At 43.1% G+C, this 23,637-nt stretch overlaps 1 protein-coding gene across 2 annotated transcripts in view; it reads right to left on the reverse strand.

The window, feature by feature from the left end:
- Positions 1-23,310, reverse strand: part of PELI2 (pellino E3 ubiquitin protein ligase family member 2) — a 156,050-nt gene extending 132,740 nt beyond the window's left edge. For both annotated transcript variants that reach the window (XM_012663758.1, XM_012663759.1), the window contains exon 1: positions 23,234-23,310. In XM_012663758.1, coding sequence (XP_012519212.1) covers positions 23,234-23,310 — 77 coding nt within the window. The remainder of the gene's footprint in view (positions 1-23,233) is intronic.
- Positions 23,311-23,637: the final 327 nt, after the last annotated feature.

The raw sequence follows: 23,637 nt of genomic DNA on the forward strand, positions 1-23,637 counted from the left end.
TCCCCTCCAAGTGATGGGGCTCTGAGTTTCTTATTTCCCCGTTTTTACATTTTGTATTTTCCACAACTTCAAAAATGAAGTTAGGAAAAGGCAATTATTTGTAAAAAGAAATTAGGAGGTATCTCAATTTGCCATTGCTGTACCTGCAGATTTCTAGTAACCTTGAAGTTTCCTACTGTAATCCTTTCTTCTAATAATAGCATTCAGAAAAACCAAAGAACAGCAAATGATTTAATTTTCATATTTGGGAAGAAACGGCTCTACATGAAACGTATTCCAAAAGTTTCTTAAGTTTAATACCTCTCAGCTAAGAAGCTGAGTTAACTGAGAAAGCTATCAATTCTGAACATTAAATTCCTAAAAGTTTCTGGAAATTTACCTACTGTAAGGCATCCATGGACACATGACTAGTAAATGGGAGCATAATGGTTAAGTGGGGTTTCCTCTCATGAGCTTCCCATATTCTTAGACAGTGGGTGGGACCACACCCCAACCCCCCGATATAACAGCATTCACAAAGTAGCAAGTCCTAATTTTGCACCACAGATTTATAAATAGGCAACATATTTGTTGTCTATTTACTTGAAAACTTCAGTTTGTTTTAATTTTAGCGGGTGAGCAAAATTTAAAAGGTAAAGCAGAGACCAGCGTCATGATGCGAAGTCTGCTCAGGAGCCCACAGCTACGTCTCATTTCAGAGGGGACGGGCGCTTCAAGTCACAGTAAATCAGAGATCACTGCTCATCAAAGAGCTCTCCAGAACTGGAAAGGATCCGACTACACCGACGCTGTACTAACAACCGCACACCATACCCTTACGTTTAAGCCTTGCCAATGCCTTTGTGCAACACTGAAAAGCGTTTTCCCTGTAATGAGAAACTTCAAATCCAGGAATACGGCCCATGAAACAAATTATCTCCTGAAAACTGTGAGGTAAACTCTGCCTCAGAAAGTTCCTGACAGACAAAAGAAGAAAGGGTATTTATTTGCCTACCTGGCTTTTCACAAGCCAGCCAGTCTCCTAGCCCTCAGATTCCCGTCCTGAGCAAGAGTGCCTGAGGGCACGCGGCACACACACACACACACACACACACACACACACACACACACACACAGACTCTGGTCCTCCTACATTTAATTTTCCCTGCTCCATACACGTAGTAGACAGAAGACGGTAAACATTTTCATTAGGAAGCAAATGATCACTTTGTGTTAAGTCAATTAAAATTATACTGTCATCTCATCCAAGGGAAACCCAGACTTAGCAGGAAAGAGTTCAGTACTACACAACTGCCATCCCTGCCTGATGGCCCAAGCCTTGCCACCAGCCTTGGGGTTCTAACCAAACCAGACAGAACAATCACTCTCACATTAATGAACTAATGCTCTCCTCAGCTGACAGGACCACTAAGTAACAAAGTACCAGGGGAAAGAGGGTAGAAATAAACGCTCAGCTGCTGCGTCAGTGTTCACATGCTCTGGCCAGCAAACCTGCCAGCTCGACACATCTGTCCCACCCTCCCGGCCTTCCCTCCTGTGCCTCTGATGAACTGCAATGCTCCCATGATGGGAGGCCAACCCCCCACTTGTCCCCTAGATCCCATCGGCACTAGTTTCTTGCATCATCAATTTTTCCTTTGTGGTTAAATCAAAATTTCAGACTGAAAACACTACTGAGTCCCTGGTATAAAGATAAAAACTAAAAATAATTTTAAGCCTTCAAAATTCTCTTTCCCTGCTGTTATTCCGTAAAGAGAGGTTGATAAAGACCCTCTTAAAGAGGCTTATGATCCCATCTGCACATAACCCTTTAATGGAACTGTCTTGACTTAGAAACTTTCAAAAGTAACTTCTTTTCAAAGTAGGAGTCATTTTCAAAGGTTTACTTAAATTTAATATTCTTTTAAGACCTGGCTGTAAAGGCAAAATAAAATATAAGGCCACATTATCATTGTATTTATTGTTGCTTTTACGACTTTTGAAAAATTATATTAATTTGTGCCCAACAAGAATATATTCAAAAGGGGTTTCATTTACAGCAACCACTGATACAGTTTTAACTCATTTTAAATGAATAACTACAATTAGGGCAAGGTTTTGTTTGTGTTTTGAGGGGAGGAAGTTGTTAGTAACTATTCTATGCAAGTCCTGAACACAGTAATGGGAAGCATGCATCAGTTCTGTAAAATTACAAACCTTTCAGGTGCAAGAGTACTCAACTGAGGCACCACCAGTTCTGACATATGCATATTTGAGGCATGAGGCATGACTTAGCCATAATCAGCAGCACTGCATTTTCATTTCATTCAGATACATGCTAGATGTTAACAAGGGAGAAAAAGGGAAGGGGGGAGGAGGAAAGGCCTGTGTTCGGAATGAATTAATCATTTATTGCTGATGAAAGCCAATGTTCACAGCAAAGAAATACCCTATCAATGACGAGCCTCAAATATTAAAATCCTACCTCTTCCCTTTAGAAAGAGTTGGTTTGACCGTCCTTTTCAAAGAAAGGAGCCGAATTTTACCAACTAGAAAGCCTGCAGAATGGGAGCGGCGTGTGATGTGATTATTGTCAGGACTTCTCCAGGCTCCAGTTTTTCTGCTTTTCATCCATGCTAGTAGAGTCTCACTAGTTACCAGAACTTTAGAAAATTAACTTTAAAAAAAAAAAAAAAATTTGCAACAGGAGAAAACAAGAAAGAGGGGTGGGCCAAGCTGGAGCATAAAAGGCAGTAAGCATAAAAAGGGAACCTCAGGGCACTTGACTCAAAAGTAAACCTAGAATTTAAAAAAATGAGGCCGGGCGCGGTGGCTCACGCCTGTAATCCTAGCACTCTGGGAGGCCGAGGCGGGTGGATCGCTCAAGGTCAGGAGTTCGAGACCAGCCTGAGCAAGAGCGAGACCTCGTCTCTACTAAAAATAGAAAGAAATTATTTGGACAACTAAAAATCTATATAGAAAAATTAGCCAGGCATGGTGGCGCATGTCTGTAGTCCCAGCTACTCGGGAGGCTGAGGCCGTAGGATTGCTCGAGCCCAGGAGTTTGAGGTTGCTGTGAGCTAGGCTGACGCCACGCGCTCTACTCCAGGCAACAGAGTGAGACTCTGTCCCAAAAAAAAAAAAAAAAAAAAATGAACCAAAAAAATATACCCAAAGAAGAGGAAAGGAAAGGTAAACAATGATAAGCAACAAATCGGGGGGAAAAGAAGTCAGTTCAATAAGAAGTGAACTTTAATAGCTCTAAACAAGAAGCTTCAAGGTACTCTGCTCAGAAAATAAGCAAATAATTGCACACGAAACACGGATCAACCAATTTTCACATAGTTTCATAATTGGTCTAAGACAACTAAATCATGAAACTACCAAGTACAAAGAAACCGCAACATTTTCCAACCCCACTCTATTTATTCAGCAGCCCCCAAGTCTCTCTCCTCCCAACCCTCTCCCCACCCCTCCACCCTCTCTGGCCCATGTGTCTTCCTTCCCTCCCCCACGCCCACTCCCAGCCAGCACCAAACCAAGGAGCACGATTGATTGCGGATGTAATGCCCCATCATTCAGGGTGTCGGAGAAGGGAGAAGGGAGAAGGGAAAAGGGAGAAGGGAGAAGCAGGCGCGCTGTTAGATAATTAAGGATTCTGCAGCTTATCCAGTGAGTCCCCTCTGCCCAGCTGCCCCTGCAATTCTGAAAATCCCTCCAGTTCCCTGTCAGCTGGACCAGCTTGAATCACACGTAACCCCCGTTCTTCCCCACTGCCTCCCCACATGTTCACCAGCTTTGCCAGCAGGAAAGAAGGGAAAGACAGGCTGTAAAAAGGTACCTGAGAAAACAAACATACCAACAACACAGGAGAAATAACTGTTTCAACATGAACTGAGTGTTTCCATTATCACACTATTGAGACTTCAAACAAATTGAGTGAATGAACAACAGACAGTACTAGACTGACAGTATACCGAAAACAATTTGCTCGCTATATCTTTTAGTTACGCCACAAATCAATTCCAGTCTAAAACAGAATAAATGGTAAGATGAACTTGGTGAATCAAATCTTCAAAATTTTAACATTCTATCATTATTCACACGTTGCTAACAGTAAGACCTGACTTTTTCCTAAGTGTGCCAAATAAGACATTTTACTACAGAACAGAATAATCTATAAATACTTTTCAGTTTTTGAAAGAAAAAAAAGAAACACAGAACCACCTGCATGTTGAGTTGATTAAAAAGTTACAGGGGATTCCAAGGGGAGGAAATGCTCAAATCCTAAAAAATGCCTTTGCTAATTCCACAAGAGGACTATACTTCCAAATGTACGGAGTTTATGCCAAAATCTATGTAAAAATGCACTGTTTTGAGATGCAATACTTTTTGCTAAATACATATATTAGCAGAATTTTCCAAGCATACTCCTGAAGTTACTTTTACCTGCTCATGAAAAATGACTACTTTTGACAAAAACAGCCATTTCTTGGAGAAAGCAATTTCTGAGCACTGTAATGCTCTGGTGAACACCTAACAGACGCAGGCGTCAGCAGAGCTGGCGCAGTGAGGGCCAGGAGAGGCAAGGCGCGAGGCCCAGCTGACCTACTCTCTGAATATTTGAGAGCACACAAAGCAGGCTCTTCTCACAGGGGCAAAGGCCGCAGCCACAAGGCTGGCCAAGGGAAGCACGCATCCTGCAGCCTCCCGTAACTCTGTAGGTGACGAAGTGATATCAGACAAGGAACTTGCAGCCCACAGCAGGCGAACTCGTTGCCCCCAGCTCAAATTGAAATATCTGGAATCAAATAACATTTCTATGAGAATGATCTAAGCATCACTCTTAAAGGTTTCTGAACTCTTCTGCAAAGATCAATCTGTTTTTCACTCCCTAAAACACATCGGTAACTTAAACTCAGAACAGTTTAAGATCTTAAATCCATCAAGCTCAAATGTGATCACACACAATCATGCCTGTTAAACAACTGATGACACAGTCCCACATATGAATGTGAGTGATCATTTTTCATGCACTAACTATACTGCTAAATACCCTAAAAGGGGGGAAAGCATGCACAAAATCACCTTTCTAACATTGCTCCTTTGTACACACATGAGCCTAATCTCCAGCAGAAGAATCAAACCTAAGACATGTAGATCACCAATGTTCTGGAGGTGACAAGGAACCAGGGTCAGGGTACCCTAAAGGCAAGCTGGAAAAAAGTCTGCTGTCCTGGCAAGAGAGCATGACCCAATGACCCACTAAGCTCCAGTTAGCTTAGGTTTTCACTCTTCTCCTCCACTTTAATCCTGGAGCAGAACAATTACATGTTACATGGTCCAAAAAGCTCTTTTTTTCTATTACCCATTCCAATGACTGAGCAAGTGACTCAAATTTCACATGAGAAAATCATCTTACCATGCACACTCAACAACGTCTCTTTTCTAAGGACAAAAAGTTACCTATGATGGGCTTCTGACGTTAATGGTAAGACATAAAAACCCATTCTGAAAGAGGTTCAAACCCTATCTCTGACTCCTGGCTGTAAACTTGATGCTGTCACCTCTTGTGCAGTAAGTAAATCAAAACGAATTTGTACTGGGGAGGTACAAACTCGCCCAACCAAACCTGTCCAGTCAATGCAGGACCAGACACCAGCTGGGCATGATACTGTCGAGCAGGCAAAAAAGTGCAAAGTGCTTTTTGCAAGGCGGAGCTGAAACACAGACTAATTCTATACCGGTAGGTTTTTCTCCACATAAGACTCCTGGAAGAAGCTGCCAAACACAGACTGCCAAGGTCTACCTGGAAAGGAATGATCTCAGAGTGCACATGAGAAGAAGAGTAGGAGGAAGAGGGAGGAAAGAGAGAGGAACAGGAGGGAAGAAGAAGAAAAAGAAAGAGGAGAAGAAAGACACATACTCAACTTTAGAGTGAGGTCACTGGCAGGAGTCCCACGTAAATTCTGTGCTTTATACATCAATTAAAACTCTTGGCACTCAATAAATTACACTAATAAATTACATCAGAGGATGTAACAATGACCAAGGTCAGTGAGCTAAAGCAGTCAATTATTATTTTTATTCTTATTTAAACAAAAGACATCCCTCTAACTGAACAGCTCTGGAGAGTGATACATCACATAAGACATCTCCAGCTTTGCTTTCTGGGCCCAATTCTTCTCAGTTGAAACCCTGACATAATCTCATTTTCAACAGCCCAAAGCATTTACAAAAAATGCCAGTTTAAAAGGTTAAAAATATAATCTGGCAGTTAGGAGTGATGTTTCTAAATTATATGCTGTACAGATGCGCCAAGTGGACATGTTTATTTTGTTGCCACGCTATCTAAATCCAGAGCCTCTGGGCATGACTAGGGACACTGTGGACCTCAACACTCCACCACGCCTCCTTGGAGACAATGAAAAAACTCAAATATGCAGAATCTAAGTGAACCAGAGGAACCCTGGACCAACAGAAATGCCTTCCCTACAATCTGCCTTTATACAGAGCTAAATTACCTTTAACACTTGATTTTTATTTTTTTAATTTCAGTTATAGCAGTAATATATTTGAATAGGATTTTCAGAGAATTCCCGTGGGTCCCAGGTTTCTACTTCTTTTGAATGTACAGTGTTACTCAATGACCTCAAATGTTCAGAAGGATCAACAAGGAAGCCTCACACATCACAGAAAGACACAAGTAGACTCCATATGTTGGATTTGAAAAAACAGAATCATAAACTGCAATTTTGTTTTAAAGAGTCCTCTACAGAGATTTCTGCCTAACCATCAGTTACCTTAAAACTCCAATGATCCACAAGCATGCGACTCCTGTAGCATTCCAGTCATCTGAGCTCTTTACTGCATAAAGCCAAGGTTAACTACTCAGTTAAACTTTTTTAGTGAGCAGAATATGCAGCACATTATACTGTTAGTCTTACTCTTTTTTTTTTACTCAGTTACTTTTGCTCCAGAAGAAACAAGAGTTCCAGATTTTGAAATATATCCTATCGGAAAAATAAAGGCCGTTTTTAATTTAGTAACAGTCAACATGTGTTGCTGCATTTATATATAACAGAAAGCTAAAAATGTCAGCTCTTGAAGACATTTCACTTTAGAGAGATCTTCAGTAATAAACCAACTTATTGACCAACAACATTACCCCAAAATCTCTGGGCTACCATCCTTGAGCATTATTTCTCATTTTGGGAAAATATCTGCAATTTCTGAATCATTTTTTATTGAGTACATGTGCCCAATTACATACCAGAAAGAAGATCTACAAGGCAAAAAATAATCAGCCAGATATTTTCCATAAGACAGTATATTCTTATAATCCAATCAAAGCTAAATGAACTAATTCATTAAGCCACTTGACAAAACCACAATTCACAAATCATGCGGACTGCAGCTCACTCCCAAAGATGTGTGCACACACGGAGCAGCAGACCAGTTCCCTTCTACTCACTGGCCCACCATGAGGGAGCACACGTGCTCACAGAACCAGACCTGTGTCTGTGGATGCCTCACACTCAGAATACAGCTTTGGGTGCAGGACACCATTGAGACCAGTGACTTTAATTCAGATAAATTATGCCACCACACTGCTCCAATGTGTACACAGAATTTTTTAACATTGCCACATTTCCCTTTTTATTTGTTATAAATCCCACGAACAACCTGAATTTTAGAAATTTCATTATCTATTATGGTCCCTACAAGAACTAGAGTAGGAATGGAGACAGGAGATGATTATTCATTTGAGAATTCCACAAACTGAAGGCAGGATGGGAAACTGGATTGGGGGGGGCGGGCGACAGAATAAAAGAAAAACAGAGATGGAAGATGGCTTATATTCCCCTGCTATACAAAACTCTCTCTAGCAAAAGGAAATAGTTTAATGACAAGATCTCTGGTTCCTCATAATGATTTAAGAGAAGAGAAAAGAGAAGGAAAGGGCAAGAGAAGGAAAAAATAAACTCAAGTTGGCTTTCAGAGCACCCCAGCTGTTCTGCTTCAACATAGTATGATGGAGGGAAAAAGTCAACAAACAAGAAGTATGTCTGTAGGGACATGAAAAAAGAATACATCAAAATTGGCAGAACAGCAAATATTGTATATACATTATGAGCACAAAATTCAAAGGAAAGGAGCTAAAAAGTAGAAGATGCAGAGTGAAAACACAAATAAGCCCAGCAAGCACACAAACGCAAAGCCAGACATGATAAGTATCAGGAAAAAATAATGGAAAGAATACTTACCTATGAATTCAGAGTGAAAAGATAAGAAACCAAAGCAACTAATACTGAATAAAAATATTTATCACTATCAAAATATGTCTGGGCTTGTTGATTTTTCTTGGGAGATTTTTAAAAGTACATACACCAAGAAAGATAATTTAAAGCAAAAAGCTGAAATTAACTGTCAGCTTCAGGCCACATCCCCATATTCGTCCACTTTAACTCTTTCTCTTTCTTAAAGTTTAGAAGGAAAATTTAAAATTCACCATCATCTCATTTCAAGACCAGTCAATTGTCAATCAGCACCCATTGTGTTTATGTGCTGAAGATGTTCACAATCTACCTTATGCCTTGGAAGACACAAACAGAATACTTTTAGGAAGCCAATTAAAGAAATGTAAATAAACTAAATACCTCCTTTAAAGTAGATAATACATTCTTAACAACTAGAGCAGGGTGCAGAGAAAAGGAAGTAGAAGCCATCCTTATTATTACCATAATGCTTGTATTTCCAGGGTAGCACTTTTTCATCCATTCCGTAGCAGCACAGATACTGGGAGAGAGTGCAGCTGAGTGAGCCGCAAGCCCTCCCCTGAAGGGCCCCTGGAAGGAGGGGACATTTACTAGGCACAGAAGCCTACTAGAAATCTTGCTCCTGGTTGGAAAAAAGAGGAGGAGGAGGAGTCAGAAAGCGCAACATGCTGGAAGTGACACCTGAGCAAATCCTAACAGGTGAGCAGGATGTAGCAGACAGAGGGAACTGCATGTGCAAAAGCGCGGAAGATGAAGAAAGTTCTTTGGACATGTAACAGGGGTACGGGGTGTAAGACTCCAAGGGCAGGAAATAAGTTATCCCGAGCTTGCTTGTGTGGGCAATACATGTGTAGAATTTAGTGTTCCTGAAAGTGTCCTTTCTTCTAAGTACCTAAGAGACTTACTTTCAGAAGCCATGCCCTTCACATACCTACTGGTCTTTCAGACATCTTCTAAAGATCTCAAAGTGAATAGAACCCTGTTTCCCCTTCTCTACACATTCCATTACAATATACAGAAACCTTAGACATTTCTCTTCCAATTTTATTTTCTTCCAATTTCTTCCAAAATTTTCACTAATATGCTTTATATATGTCTTTAGTATACAGCTTTTTAAATTAATACCACATTACCTGAATATAAATGGTCTGCCTTTAAAAAAATTTCCATTTACAAATGTTTCAGTGGAAAAAAGCCAAATGATTAGTGTTAACAACTGAAAGTTATAAGAATCTATGATACATAACTTAAGACTGGCTTAACCTAGGAGAAATTGAGGTGAAATAACTTCGCAAGCAAAACCAAAGAGGGCGTGATTTATGGTAACTAACATGGCACATGGCGAGTGTTCAAGTAAATAAAAAGACTCAATTAGATCAGAGAAAGATTCACTTAAACTAAGCTCAAAGGGCTACAGAAAGCCCTTCTCCTGAGGAAGCTGAGCTCTATTGTCTGAATTTGATCTGCATGGAGGTAACAGGAAAAAGAGGGGCAGGCATCCTCTGACCTGCCGTGGGCCTGGAGGAGAGGAACATAAAGGGAAATGTAAACAGGCAGAACCACCAAGCAAGGGGCAGGGGGCAGCCCCCGCAGGGCTGTCAGCCTGCACAGCCGTCCACCCCATCAGCCGGTCCAGCAGGGAAGTCTCCAGCATTCCCACTGTTACAATCACAACTTCAGACTCTAAGGTCAAACATTCCAAGGTACACCCTCTGACCTTTACCAAGAGTTACCACTGACGAGGATATGGCCGCAGCGCAATGTCTCCCATCTTGTAAAGCCCTGATACAAGCATAAGACATACACACAGACTCTAGAAGTACAACAGGCATGAGCTTTAGAATCTGAGACCTGGATTCAAATTCCTGAACTTCACATCCTTTACTGATTATGCGGCTGCATACGAGATACTCCGGGCACTGCCTTTCCTCATTTGTTCAACAGGCATGACATCACCACCTCCAGCACTGTTGTAATGGAGCACCTGGCATGTGGCAGGGGCTTGGGCCCCTTTACAAGCCTCTCACATTGTGCAAGGGACCGAAGTTCTGACTACCTCCTACAGTCAGTCAACTGTGCAGGAGCAAGGGGGACTCAGTGAAGGGCAAGTCCCTCTGCTCAGACCTCCTCACTACCTGCAAAGGGAGAAGCAACTCTCCACTGTACTTGGCACAACTGAGGAGCAGTTTTATTGTTCGTACAACACAAAGTCTATATACTTTATTTTTCCCAGACACAATTTCCAACCAATAAACCCAAAACATGAGCTTTCATAGTCATGGGATGGGTTGGGTGGGAGGTTAGGGAGTGGGAAGGAGGGGATACAAATTACTAAAGTGATGAAGATTTGGGTCTTTTCACTCCCATGTGGGGAAATCGTGAGCTGTACTTTTTTTTGATATTTAAAACAGTAGTGCACAGGCAGACAACCATTGTAAAACAATTAATTCAATTGAAGGGCATTCTAGCGTGTGTAAACTACTCAAGTTTCACCCCTGTGTAGTTTATTACATTATCAGAATCTGATTGAATTAGTTCCCTGCAGTGCTTCCAGGTCTCTGCTTTTTCCCTCCCATATAACATCTAATATTGCTAATCAAGATGCTATATTTGTCCTTTGGTATTTTACCATCGGATATCTCGGGATGCCTGTTTGCTCAGAATGTTTTTCAGAAACCATGGGTCATGGGCACCTCACCACATATGTAACCGAAAAGGTTTAACTGCCCTCACAGGAAGGGTGAGATTGCACAGCATAAAGTATGCAGCTCTCAGAAGGGACGAAGTCAACTGAGTTTCATCAAAGCCTCAGCATCTGCTCTAAGCTAACACTCACAAAAAGCAAATAAAAAGGCACTTTTCCTGGACTGCCTATGCTTTTTGAATTAGCTAAACTAGTGCCCCTGCTAAAACAAGTTGTACCAAGTACACTACCAGTGAGGAGACAGAAGCTGCGAAGGTCTTTTCCTTTAATCAATACTAACAGGAAGATCAAGAGACAAGAAAGGAAAAATCAACATGCAGTATCATTAGCATCCAGGCAAAGACAGACCTCTACTAGAGAGGAAAAGTACTTGAAGCCCCTTTTCCGAACTATAAACAAAATACAAATGCTAGTCTAAATTATCATCAAAAACAGCAAAAGAAAAAAAAGATTTTCAGGGTGCATATCACAGCTAATGAGATTAGAGAGCTTTACTGGAGGAAGGAAGAATAACTCAATGGATTGTCTAGAAACCTAGAGAAAAGAACTTTGAATTATTTTGGATGATGAAGGCAGGTCTTCCTTGAAGCATTAATTCAATATATTATACAATTTTATATATTATAATATATTCAGGTAAACGAGAAGGAAAATATGATGAGGATTTGTTTTTATTTTCTATAAATTATGTATTTAATTTTCTGAAAACACACTAGGAGCACAATACATAAGTGGGCACAGTAAGTATGTGTGAAACTTCCCAAAAAAGTTAATGTAAGTTGTAAGCATAAGGAAAAAAGCATTTAACCTCACCGGTAACTTCATTGAATGAGTGCAGTTTTGTGTCACTCTGTTCAATGGGAATATCCAGTATGGCAAGGATTTGGTTAAAAAATAAAAACATACAAAACTGCATTTGAACACATACAGTAGGGGCAGGATTTAAGAACAACTTGGAATCAAGGCCTAGGTTCGAATCAAAACTCTGTCACATGGACCCTGCACAAGCTTGTCAAGCACCATGACTCAGTTTCCTCATCTATAAAATGATAAGTGATGGTACCCTTGGTCAGAATTTAAAGAGGCCATGCACAAGCAGCACTTTACACAGGACAGGGCTAAGAGTCAGCCCCAACAGAGGAAAGATATCATCCTGACCCATGAGCCAGCCCTCTGGGCACCTCCCCCAAGGAAAGGAAGAACCGGGCCTCTAAGGAGCAACCGTCTAGCCGGAATTTCCTCAACTCTGCAGAAACAAAACAAAACAAAACAAAAAGGCTCCAATCCTGATACTTCCTCTTTAATGACAGGTTTTAACTGCAGGTCCTGACCAGGGCCAAGCAGGACACACGCACAGGGCAGCCCAGCAAGTGGTCTGAGACCCGCCTGCCTGCCGCAAACCCCGCAAGGACAGAAACTTGCTCCGCTCTTTTCTTCAGCAACAGGATCAATTACATCAGTGGAGAGGCTGGTCTGTGGGTGAAATGCCAGTCCCCTCATCCCACACTATTGCTGCCACAGGTTAGCAAGAGGCAGCTGACGTCCAGGACCCTGGACAAGCCCCTCTCCCCAGACTGAAATAACAGCCCGCAGGAAGAGCAGCTGGCACTGCTCCCATGGGTGAGCCACCAGCCGCTGTGCACCCTCACTGGCTGCAGACACAGGGAGAGGAGGGCCTGCAGACAATGCACACGGGACCCCAGCACTTGGGCCTTCAGGGAACACAAGGCTCTGGAGGGCAGCTGATCACTAACAGCTCTGCCGGTAGGGTCCAACCCAGAAACATTCATCAATTCCAGCACGAGTTTCCAAAACAAACTGAGTGGCCAAATCATCACTTTATGCCACTATCACCATCACGCAGATGTGGGCTACACCCATCATGAGCAACTGTCCCTTGGGAAGGGAAGAGAGACAAAGGTAGGAGGGAAATGAACTACAAAAGAGAAAACACAGGCCTATTTGGACATTTCAAATAAGACCAGGTCCTAAGGATTAGTCCACTACCCTACTCAGAAAGCTTAACTGGTGCCTGCTACCTACAATCTGGAATAACACCTTGAAATGTTAGAAGGCTTCCCATTCGCAGAGGCCTCAATCTTCACAGGGCAGCCCTGCCTTCCAAGTTTCTTTCATCACACTGGTCATCCAGTCCCTTAACTTCCAAACTCAACTGAATGTCTCTCAGCTTCAAAACCTCTCAATGTGCCTTTCCACTCTGCTCTCTCCCTACTAACCCTAGGCTAACTCCTACTCGCCATCTCAACTAACATGGGATCCTTCCCTCCCCACAAAAACAAGTTTTGTCCCATATAATACAGCCACATAAAACCCTGTGCTTCTCCTTGGCAGCACCTTGCCAGGTTTAATTTGTTTAAAGTCCTTCTTTCCTGCTAGACTATAAACTCCATGAAGGTAGCGGGCTGCCCTGTCATTACCCACCATATCCCTAGTGCAAGTTATTTGCTGACTAGCTGATAATACTTCAACCTGACTTACCTTCATCTCCTTCCCCAAGCACTTCAGCCTCCAGCCAAATCCCTCAGAGTTCCAAAATCTCCAGCCTTTGTTGCCACTGCTCTAAAAAATCCAGGTCATGCTTCAGAAGTCTGCTCAAAGGCGACCTGCCCCAGAAAATTTCTCCCAATCTCTCAGCAATACACATGCTGCTCACCTTCACCCTGGTGGGAAGAGTCACACAGATGAGCTTCTGATCAGGCTCTGCCACTAACCAGGGGAGAGAGTCTGGACAAGTCACTAAGCTCAAGTCTCATAGCTCAAATAATAAAATTGAATTCCTGGGAACCATAATGTAAAATACCTAAAAGACCCTGGCACACAGGGCCCCCAGGGTAACAGCTCCCTCCAGCCACCCCTCCTCTACACCTTAATTAACAGTACGTTGCTAAGTCATCCACCTCACCATTAGAATGTACACCCCTGGAGGACATTTCCTTTTGTGGGTTCCACATCCCTAATCTTCTAATGTGAAATCATCATTGTCAAATAGCAACAATGACAGCATCACCTGACACAAATTGAGTGGTTTATATTTAGTGTGTATGTTTATACAGTGCTTAATTTCTAGAAGTACAGTGGATCCCACTTTTAATTAAATACATCAATGTAGAACACACATGCAATAAAATTTACATAGGTACTATACATATATATGGTATCGCAGAAGTCTTAGTATAATTTTAAGCTTTAAAAACTACAATTATAAAAGCTACAAACTTACAAAACACATCACTTGGAAGTTCAATCATTTAAATTTCTTTTTTCACTTCATTGCTAAATTTCGAATGCAAAAATTTTGATTTTACATTTCTCAGTCCATCTCATTAGAAATGGAAAATGCTAAAATCCCCCAAACAGAATTTGGGGAAATTTCAGAAGTTACATTTACTTTAGCTACTAGAAGACTTTTCTTTCTTTCTTTCTTTTTTTTTTTTTTAACAGTGATAGCGCTCAATTTGGAGGCAGTAACTGGTGGACTCTACACCTGTGGCTCTCTCTGAGTACTGAGTACTGTGCAGGTGCTTGGCAGCAGTGGCTGCCGTCACACTCTGTCTCCCCCTTTAGGGAGTACACTGGCCCACCCCAAACTGCACCACACAAGAGCAATCTTCTGCGTTTCCTTGCTTCTTACCTGGCATGGAATTGTTCTCCACGGTGTGGAGGAGACGTGTACAGTATTTCAGGAACGATACTGTCTTTTTATTGCCGACAGTCACAGACAGGTACAGCCAATCTAAGTGAGCTTTTCATCCTGTCCTTTAACCACCCAGCTGCAGTGCTGAAACATTCTTTGGGTCCTTTTGTCGCCCTGTACCTACAGGATGCCAGTACAGACCACCTCCTCTACTTGAATGTCTGTTAGTTCTATCATTTCATGTCAGGTGACCTTTAAAAGCTTGAAAACCTGTGTCATGCATTAGTTGTCCTGGGTGAAAGCTGCTTATGTGGGAGTCTACCAGAAGCATGATTCTCAGTAAGCTGGGCTATTCTGCAACTGACATTCTCTCAACGAATTTCAGGAGATGATATTGATTATGGAGATTAAAGAATGCAAAGAAACTTACAGATGACTTACATATGATAAAGTTATTCCAAAAATATTTTTGTTGGCTAAGATTTTCAAACCATACAGTACTTAATGTTTGGAATAACTCATCCAAAAGGCAAAACTGTGTTCATCACAGTAATCAATAATCTAAAAAAACCAAAAACCATTTCTACAAAAACTCAATGAATTCATATTAGTTTTTGTCAGATTCCATCCTGAATTCTAACCAAGAGTGTATAATAAAAGTGCCCCAATCATAACATAATCTTATGGACTACAACAAAGAATAATTTTCTGGGATCTGGTGTGAAAGCACACTCCTTTGTCTATGGTCCCTTCGCAAAAAAGGCTTTTCCTCAAAGTTATCAATCAATCAATCAATCACTCCAGAAAAACCTAATTGCACACCCGTCACGAGTTCTGGTTATAATTAGAGTGTTCTATAATAGGGGAGCAGGAAGCGTGAGATGGGAAGGGGGGGCACTGGGGTCCTCTGAGGCCCTTAGTAATAGTAATCAGCCGTTTTATATCAATAGCCTAGAAGCCAAACACAGAACTGCCTGCTTTAGTTGCATTCTGTTAAACCAGTACTAATTAGAATGGAAGTACAAAGCTTGAAATAATGATTTCTTATCCTGAGAACAGATTCTGCATGAGCAGAAAAGCAGAGAATAAGCAGAGTTAAGTGTTTGAGAGTGGACGGCTGGAAAGAAAACCTCCATCAAGAATGACTCGCAATAGCCTTAAACCTGCCACTGAAAATGCCCCTGATGCATATTTATTAGGTCTGTCATCCAAGAGCCTGTATGCCACAGTATTTCCAACCATCATTAACAGGCATTAACGACCACAGCCTTTCAACGCCACCGCCACCGTGGCACACTGCAATGCAGCGCAGAGCAGCTGGTGGGATCAGAACAGATGGCCTGCTTCCCTTCAAGGCAGGACTTTCTGCAGGTGACAACACAACTGCTAGGTGACTGACAAAAAGAAAAATAAACAAAAGTTGAAACTGGGATATCTGATGTCAGTAAAGTACATGCTTGATTTCTCAGGGAGCCTTTAACTTGGGCCCTAAAGGTTAGTAAGACTGTTTACAAAACTGCAGCTGTGCTACAGAATCGGAGTGTTCCTTCCACATCAAGAAACGCTCGCTGAGCCCTGGCGAAACCTTCACGCCAAGTGGGGCACGGGGTGTGTCCCAGAAACTCATTCCTTCAAGATGCTCCGTGAGTGCCTACTGTGCACCAGAAAGGTGTGCTCGGTACTCCAAGAGGGTGCAGTGGGGGTGGAAGTGGGGGTCTGCGCCCTTAAGAGGCAAACTTCAAGGGAAGATGAGTTTCAGTGAACTCTGATGGAATGCAATTACCACTCTGGGCACGTGGCAAGCAGCACGGTGGACTTTGAACCATATTTGTGTCTAGGGACATTAAATATCTGTCTTTATTTTTGTTTATACTTCTATTTTCTCTTTGGTAAACTGCTTGTATACTAGGTGGCTTAAATAGAAAAAAGTAAATAAAAAGTGAAAAAGGTGGAGGCTCTTAAAGGACACAGGATCATTTTCTCAGAAAAGCTTTTCCTGATTATTCTGTCTAAAAGGGCCCCGCTACCTCATCCCTAGCACTTTGCCCTGCTAACGCCCCTCCTCGCCCACGCAATCACTCTCTTCCCCCTTATCCTGCTTTATTTTTCCCAGAATACTCTCTGAAATTCCATTTATTTATCTACCTGTTGCTGACTCCTCTCTCCCACCAAAAAGGTAAGCTCCACGAGGGGGCGGGGGTGGCACGGAGGGAGGGTAGGCCAGGAAGTTGTCTGTCTTGTTCGCTGGTGTATTCTGGGCTGGGAGCGGTGCCAGTCCTCAGTCAATACTTTTTGAGTCACTGAATAAACAGCCAATCACATGGAACTCAGGGGAAGGGATGCAACTAGGTCTCAAGAGGGACAGGAACCAGGAAGTAGAAGCAAAAAAGCTGCCCCCTGGCTTACATCTCATTCTCTCTTTGCCTTGCTGGGCTCCAGCCTCAGTTTCTCTTCCATCTCCACTAGAGGGCTTTCTCCACTCCCATCCCACACCTGAAAACCCTGCAAGTCTCCTGTGCCCTTAGGATAAAGTCCAAAACCCTCCCAATAATTTATAATCCCTTCATGATCTGTCCCCTAACCTCATCTCTCACCTATTTCATGCAACCACTCTTTTCTAGCCCTGCGGGGCTTTTCTCTGTTCCTCAAAGGAGCCATGCATGCTCACCTCTGGGCCTCAGAATACTCTGTATACTCCTTCCTAGGGCACTCTTTCCCTCTCATCTCCGTCCTGGCCATCCCCTTCTCATCCTGGCACAGGGTTAGGGGACCCTGCTAATGTACCCGCCATTACAGCCTTTTGATCTCCTGACGAGGCTACAAGCTTCGCGGCAGCAGAGACCACATCTGTCTTGTTCACCTGTGGGTTCCTAGTGCAGTGCACAGCATCTGACACGTGGCAGATGCTCAAATATTTGGGGAATAAATGGACTGTATATCAGTAATGGTTGTTCACTAAGAGGCCGTGGCAAGAATAAGATAGCGATTCACCAGGGCAAGGAACATGTCTGCCTTATCCTAGCTGTATTCCCTGTGCCTGAAAGAGTAGACATCCAATAAATATTTGCTGAATGAATAAATTTCTGGCTTGCCTGATGTAACTCCACCCCTTTCTCTCCCACTTGAGAAAAAATATCAGAATGCAAGTGGGTGAAAAATGGCATTATTAACAGGACATCTCTGAATCATTTGAAAGGTCCACACTTTATTACTTGTCATAAATTACTGGCCACGTATCTTAAGACTGATCATCACACATGAGGTGGCTGAGAAAGCAATCAAAAACAGATGATTTAGACAAAGCTATGAAATATGAAGCACTTTCTGTGCTTATTATTTTATTTTCCAGAAGATAAAGGGTAACAATAAGCTCAGATAGGAACCAATAACTAAATTATTTTAACCTCCAGTTTTCTTTCTATAAAATAGATTTCTGCACAGCCCAGGAGAAACCTTTAATTTAATTGAAAGACGTTAGAAATTCCTTTTCACGGTTATTTTTCTCCCATACCAGTGAGGCCCACCAAGTTGTTGTTGTCTCTATTCAAAAGCCAAAAGCCCCACGTACTTACTTCAGGGAGGCCACACTGCACCCCCTGCACAGCAGATATAAAACCAGTGGTCCAATGTGACAATATTGGTCTCCCTCGAATACAGCAACTGCTATTTTTTTGGTCTTTTGTGTATAAATACTTTATCTTTTGGATAAAATGTCTGGTAAAATTGCTAAAACCTGAATCAAGCTAGTTTTATTTTTGTTTATATAATACAAAGCATCCTTAAATACTGATCACATGATGAAATACAACCAAAAATGAAAAGTCCTAATGAAGGTTTCAAGTCTTGGTATGTTAAAGAAAGAAACAAATAAATCTCAGAAAGCCAGACTAGAAACCACAAAGTAACACAGACAGCCACATACTCCAAACAAGGCTAAAGTTAGTAAAGGAAAATATAGCAACCCAAAGCCAGTAACATCATAACCCTTAATAGCCTACAGAATTAGACACTCCATCTACACAAACAGATCTGAGTTCTTCGGATCACCCCACATGCAGACTGACACTAAAGATTTTATTTTATAAAATAAAAAAAAAGTTCAAAGACCTTTTAGTCTACAAAAGATACTAGTGTTTGATGTCTTTGGGTCCAAATTAGAGTGGAGGACAAGAAAAAAAAGTGTTAGGGTATATTTTAAGGTTTCTTATTACTACCAAAGGGAGAGATAGTCAAGGCAAAGTGCCAAGGTTACAATAACAACCACCAAAAAAAATACAGAAATTGGAAGCCACTTTAAAAAAAAAAAACAAAGACCAAAAACTCTACAAGCAATAGTACTCTTTGTCTTAACCAATAGAATGCTGCATCATCCAAGTGAAAAAAGGCAGGTACCTAACCCCTTTTGTAGAGCTTTATCGGTTTTCACTAATATACTTCATTTCTCAGTCATATTTATAAGCCCTCATTTGTAGAGATTCTTAACCTGTTTTTGTGCCAAGAATCCCTTTGGCAGTCTGGTTAAGCCTACTGACCCCTTCTCAGACAAATGTTTTTAAACACATAAAATGAAATACAAAGCATTACAAACAAAATTAGTTATACTTAATTATCAAAATAGGCTTAAACTGGGATACAATCATACATGTACTTCTGTATCAGTGCATTAAATAACAAATCTAGCCGGTCTTTCTGTTGCCTCCATGCATAATTGAGTAAAAAGCTAACTTTCAGTTTGAGTATCATGAAAACAAAGGGGTATTTTATTTCCATATCCAAGTTCAAGAACTTCCTGAATTCTATCTGTGGACCTAGGTTGAGAACCCTTGCTCAAGAGAGCCAATAAAAACAGATTTTGCGAAGCATCAAATGAAAAATAAAGCCTTGCAAAATGTATTATCCATTCAACTGTGAGGTGAGAGGAACTGAGAGAAAGCAACACCTCTCCAAAAACCATGATGGGCCATTTAGTCAGCAAGGGGGCCACATGCTTCAAAATGAATCCAGAAAGGGTGCTTTGAGGAACAGACAGCACTGCTGGATCTGCCCTAAAGTGAGGAAACAGTGAACCCAGAATAGAATGACACAGCTCAGCCCAAATCAACCATGAACTTGAACACATCTCCTTCCTTCCAGGAGCCTCCACTTCTTCATGGATAAAATCCACGGGGGGGACATGTACCCGGTCCTCTTAGGCCCCTCACAGTCCTAAATCATCAGACTATCTCCTTCTTATGCTGGTTATTTTAGCCTAATTAGCTTAATTTCAAAATAAGAAAGGCAATGACCTTTCTTAAACTTGGAACAGAAAGTTTTACCCAATTTGAATACTCTCATGTACATACATCCTAACACCAATGAGTCAAATATATGTATACCATTACAACTTTAAAAGTCTGTTTTGTGCATATCTACTTCATAAAAAGCAATCATAGCATTGGTCTTTTCTGCTATTAAAACACAGGATGTGTTCCTGTTTGAATTTTAGCACCATCGCTTTAAGAATACACGATATCAACAAATATCAGGGTACTTAAAATATGTTACTTAACCATATGTTTTCCACATTTGTGTCAATGAACAGAATTACAGAGCACAGACAAGGAAGGGCCCTTGAAGATTACCTAATCTAATCATATTTTGTTATTGCTAAAGAAACTGGAAGAGGAGGAAGAACACAGCCAAAATCACAAAGCCAGTAGACAAAAGAGCAGGACTTAAATCCAGGTCCCCTAAGTATAAAATTCATGCTCTTCCCACTACACTGAACTGCCTCTCAAACCCTGAGCAACTTCCCCAACTTTAAAATGTTAGCCAAGTTTAAAATTAATAGCAAAAAAAGACCTGATAGCTAGACCTGTCATTTTTTCTATCTTTGGCACAGCAAAGAGTTGTGGCTATGATACGATAACTGGTTGGAATCGCGAAATAATTAAATTCCACCAATCTGCCCAGAAAGTGATGAGCCCACTAAAATCCTAATTATGTGGCATTCTCTTAATAATACTGTGTAACAAAAGAAAAGACGTAGAAGTATTTCGTACATGAATATAGACATCTATCAGCTCTTCAGTCTGCTCTCCAGGATTTCCTAGTAATGTTTTATCATGAAATTCAAAACAGAACAAAAAGGAGTCACACAACAACTTTTAAAAAAAGCATTATATTTTACAAGCAAAAGCTTCTATCAGTATGAAACACTGGGCATTTTTAGACCTCAAGAATAATTTCATCAATAAGAAAATGTACTATAAATTCCCTATTTACCAATATTTATGTCCCAGAGGACCAGACATGCAAAGCTGATATTAATTTTTATTTGAATGTTATTCTTTTAAGAGGGAAGGCACTGTCTCAAGTTCTAAGAGTGGGAAATGAATTAAAAAGGATTTCTTTAAAAATATACCTACTATTTCACTGCACTTCCAATGTGTTCAACACTGCTAAAGTCAAAAACCTACTCTCAAAAAAAGAAAAATACTACAATTCAAGTATTCAAAATCCAGACTAGCATCCTCTGCTCACATTTCACTTCTTCAGGGAGAACTTAACTTCCCTGACATTTTAGCTGAGGAAAGCAATACCCACCTAAAGCAGTCATTCTTTAAGTTTAGCAACTTCTGTTTAGAACTTGGCAACACCTGAAATTGTCATTTATTATCCATTTGTTTACACAATTCTGTGTATGCATGTCACTCCACATGGAAATGAAAGGTCCTTGTTCTCTGCTGGATCCCCAATGCCTAAACAGTGCTGGCACATAGTGGGTGCACGAATAACTGCTGAGTGTCTGGCTCAAAATATTAGGTAAGTGCCAACTATGTCATTACCAAGGGCAGAGCACATGCCAATTGGCAATGCATTTCCACAGCCTCCTGAGAAGTAAGCCCATGATACTAGGACAATCCAGGGTATAAATCCTTTCCGTGGCTTTGGAATGCCCTGCACTTCCAGCTATGAACACAAAACCTCTCCAGGCCCACTCACGCACTGCTTTTCTGAAACATCTCAACAATGATTTCCTGAAAAGGAAATAATGAGATAAACTTCTGGCATAAGTTACAGTTCCGTGTCAAGCTCACAGCGTTAAACACACTTTGAAGCCAGCCACACAAACAAAACCAGACTCCACAAAATGAGGTTGGGCTGAAGCTACATAAGACAGACTAAATAAACTGTGGCTTTTTTCCTGTCATTCTTCCCTCCTTCTAGAGAACCCTGACATTTGTCTTTTAACTGCAATTAAGATGCAGGTGAGACAAACGCTTGTCTGCAAACAGCTTCAAAATAAGTGAGGAGATTTCCAATACTATCCTACTTAACACACTAGCAACAAGGTGAGGAAGACTAGGAAACTTTGAGTTATACTGTGTCTAAAAGCTTCTCTTAAAAAACTCTCTTTAAGATTATTTTTAAGTCGGCACTTACTTCAAGGTACTCAGCTATCGAAACACATTTGTCAAAGTTCCCCGAGTCCTTCCATACTCGTGACTCCTCCTGTGTGTGCTAAGCCCACCTATCAGCACCAACGATGTTCTGAATACAGGTCTTTCAACACAGAAGGACAAAAGCGCGGGTTCCCAGGAGCGACACGTCCAAAGGAAAAAAATAATCCTTTCTCCTCCAACACCAAACCCAACTTGCTCCTTCCCCCAGTTTCCTGCACTTTCCCCCTCCCCCTTCCACTCCCCTTTCACTGCCCACTTTATCCTGCTCTAATCCCGCGAAGCCTCTCTCCCGGCTTATTAAGGGTAAACAATAGAAATGTCACAAGGAAACTCAGGAAGTAGATGAAGTCTCTAATTGCTCCCGTTTAACGATTGTAGATAATTACTATCTTCAAAATGTGGTTTTCACCAGCGGAGAGGGAGCCGAGGCGGGCGAGGCTGGCGAACACCCCGCCACCCGGGGGACATCTGCGCGGCCGAGGACCGAGGGACCGAGGGGCTGCGGCCTGCGCCCGGGTGCCAGGCCCAGCGCAGCCGCATCCCTGCCCCTCCCCTCCAGGACGCTCCCGGCCGGGAGAAGCTAAGGGCCGGCCAGCCCGCCTGGGTCACAGACAGTTCACTGCCCTCCGGCTGCGGCTGCCCGCGGCGGTCATCGCAACAGTATGCGAAGCGCAGTCGGTGGATTGCACGGCCGGCGGCAGCCCGAGCCCGCAGCGCCGCGCTCGGAGTTCTGGGGCCCGGGCCCGGGGTCTCCGGGGGTCGGGGTGCGCCCGGGGGTCGGCCAGTCTCTGGCTTCGGGAAGCCACCTCGCGAGGTGCCTGTTACGGCGGCGCCTCACCCCGGGGTCCTGCCCGCCCTCCCCGGCCTGGGCGCCGTCCGGACCCGGCGCGGGAAGTCGAGCTCCTGCCCCCCGCGGTACGGACCCAGTGCCCGAGCGCTGCGCCCCGCGGGTTCGCCAGAGTCCCCGCCGCCACTTCCTCGGCCGAGTCCTCCGCGCGGAGAGCGCAGTCTGGCGCCAGCCGCAACGCCCCGAGCGCGCGCTGATGGGGAGCAACGGCCCCCGCGGCCGGCAGTCCCCAGCGCTCGCCCAAGCCGCCCCCGCCGGCCCCGCTCAAGGATGCGGACGCCCGCCAACCGCCCCGCTGCCGGGGCCAGAGATCGCGGCACTCACCCCAGTACCACCAGCTCCCCGTATTTCACCGGCTCCTTATTGGGGGCGCAGTGTTCCTCCTGGCCGGGGGAAAACATGGAGCCCCGCTCGGCTGCCGCCGCCGCCTCCGCCGTGATCCCCGCCGAATCCGCGCCGCCGCTACAATCCCATCCCGAGAAGGGAGTGAGCGCGCCGGGGAAGGGCACCGCGGCGAAGGGGGCGCGGGGCGGCCAGTCCCGCGGTTGCTCCGTCGTGGCTGCGGGACTGCCCCGCCTGGCTCTCCGGAGCTCCGCGCGTCGCGGCCGCCCCGAGCCAGACCCGGCAACAAATGGGACGGGGCAGCAGGAGGACCTGCCCGCGCCGAGCGCCGCCGCCGCCACTGCCGCCGCCGCCGGAGCCCCGCGGGAGGGAGGGCGGGAGGGAGC

The sequence above is a fragment of the Propithecus coquereli genome, unplaced genomic scaffold (genome assembly GCF_000956105.1).
Source record: "Propithecus coquereli isolate 6110/MARCELLA unplaced genomic scaffold, Pcoq_1.0 Scaffold83, whole genome shotgun sequence".
NCBI lineage: Eukaryota > Metazoa > Chordata > Mammalia > Primates > Indriidae > Propithecus > Propithecus coquereli.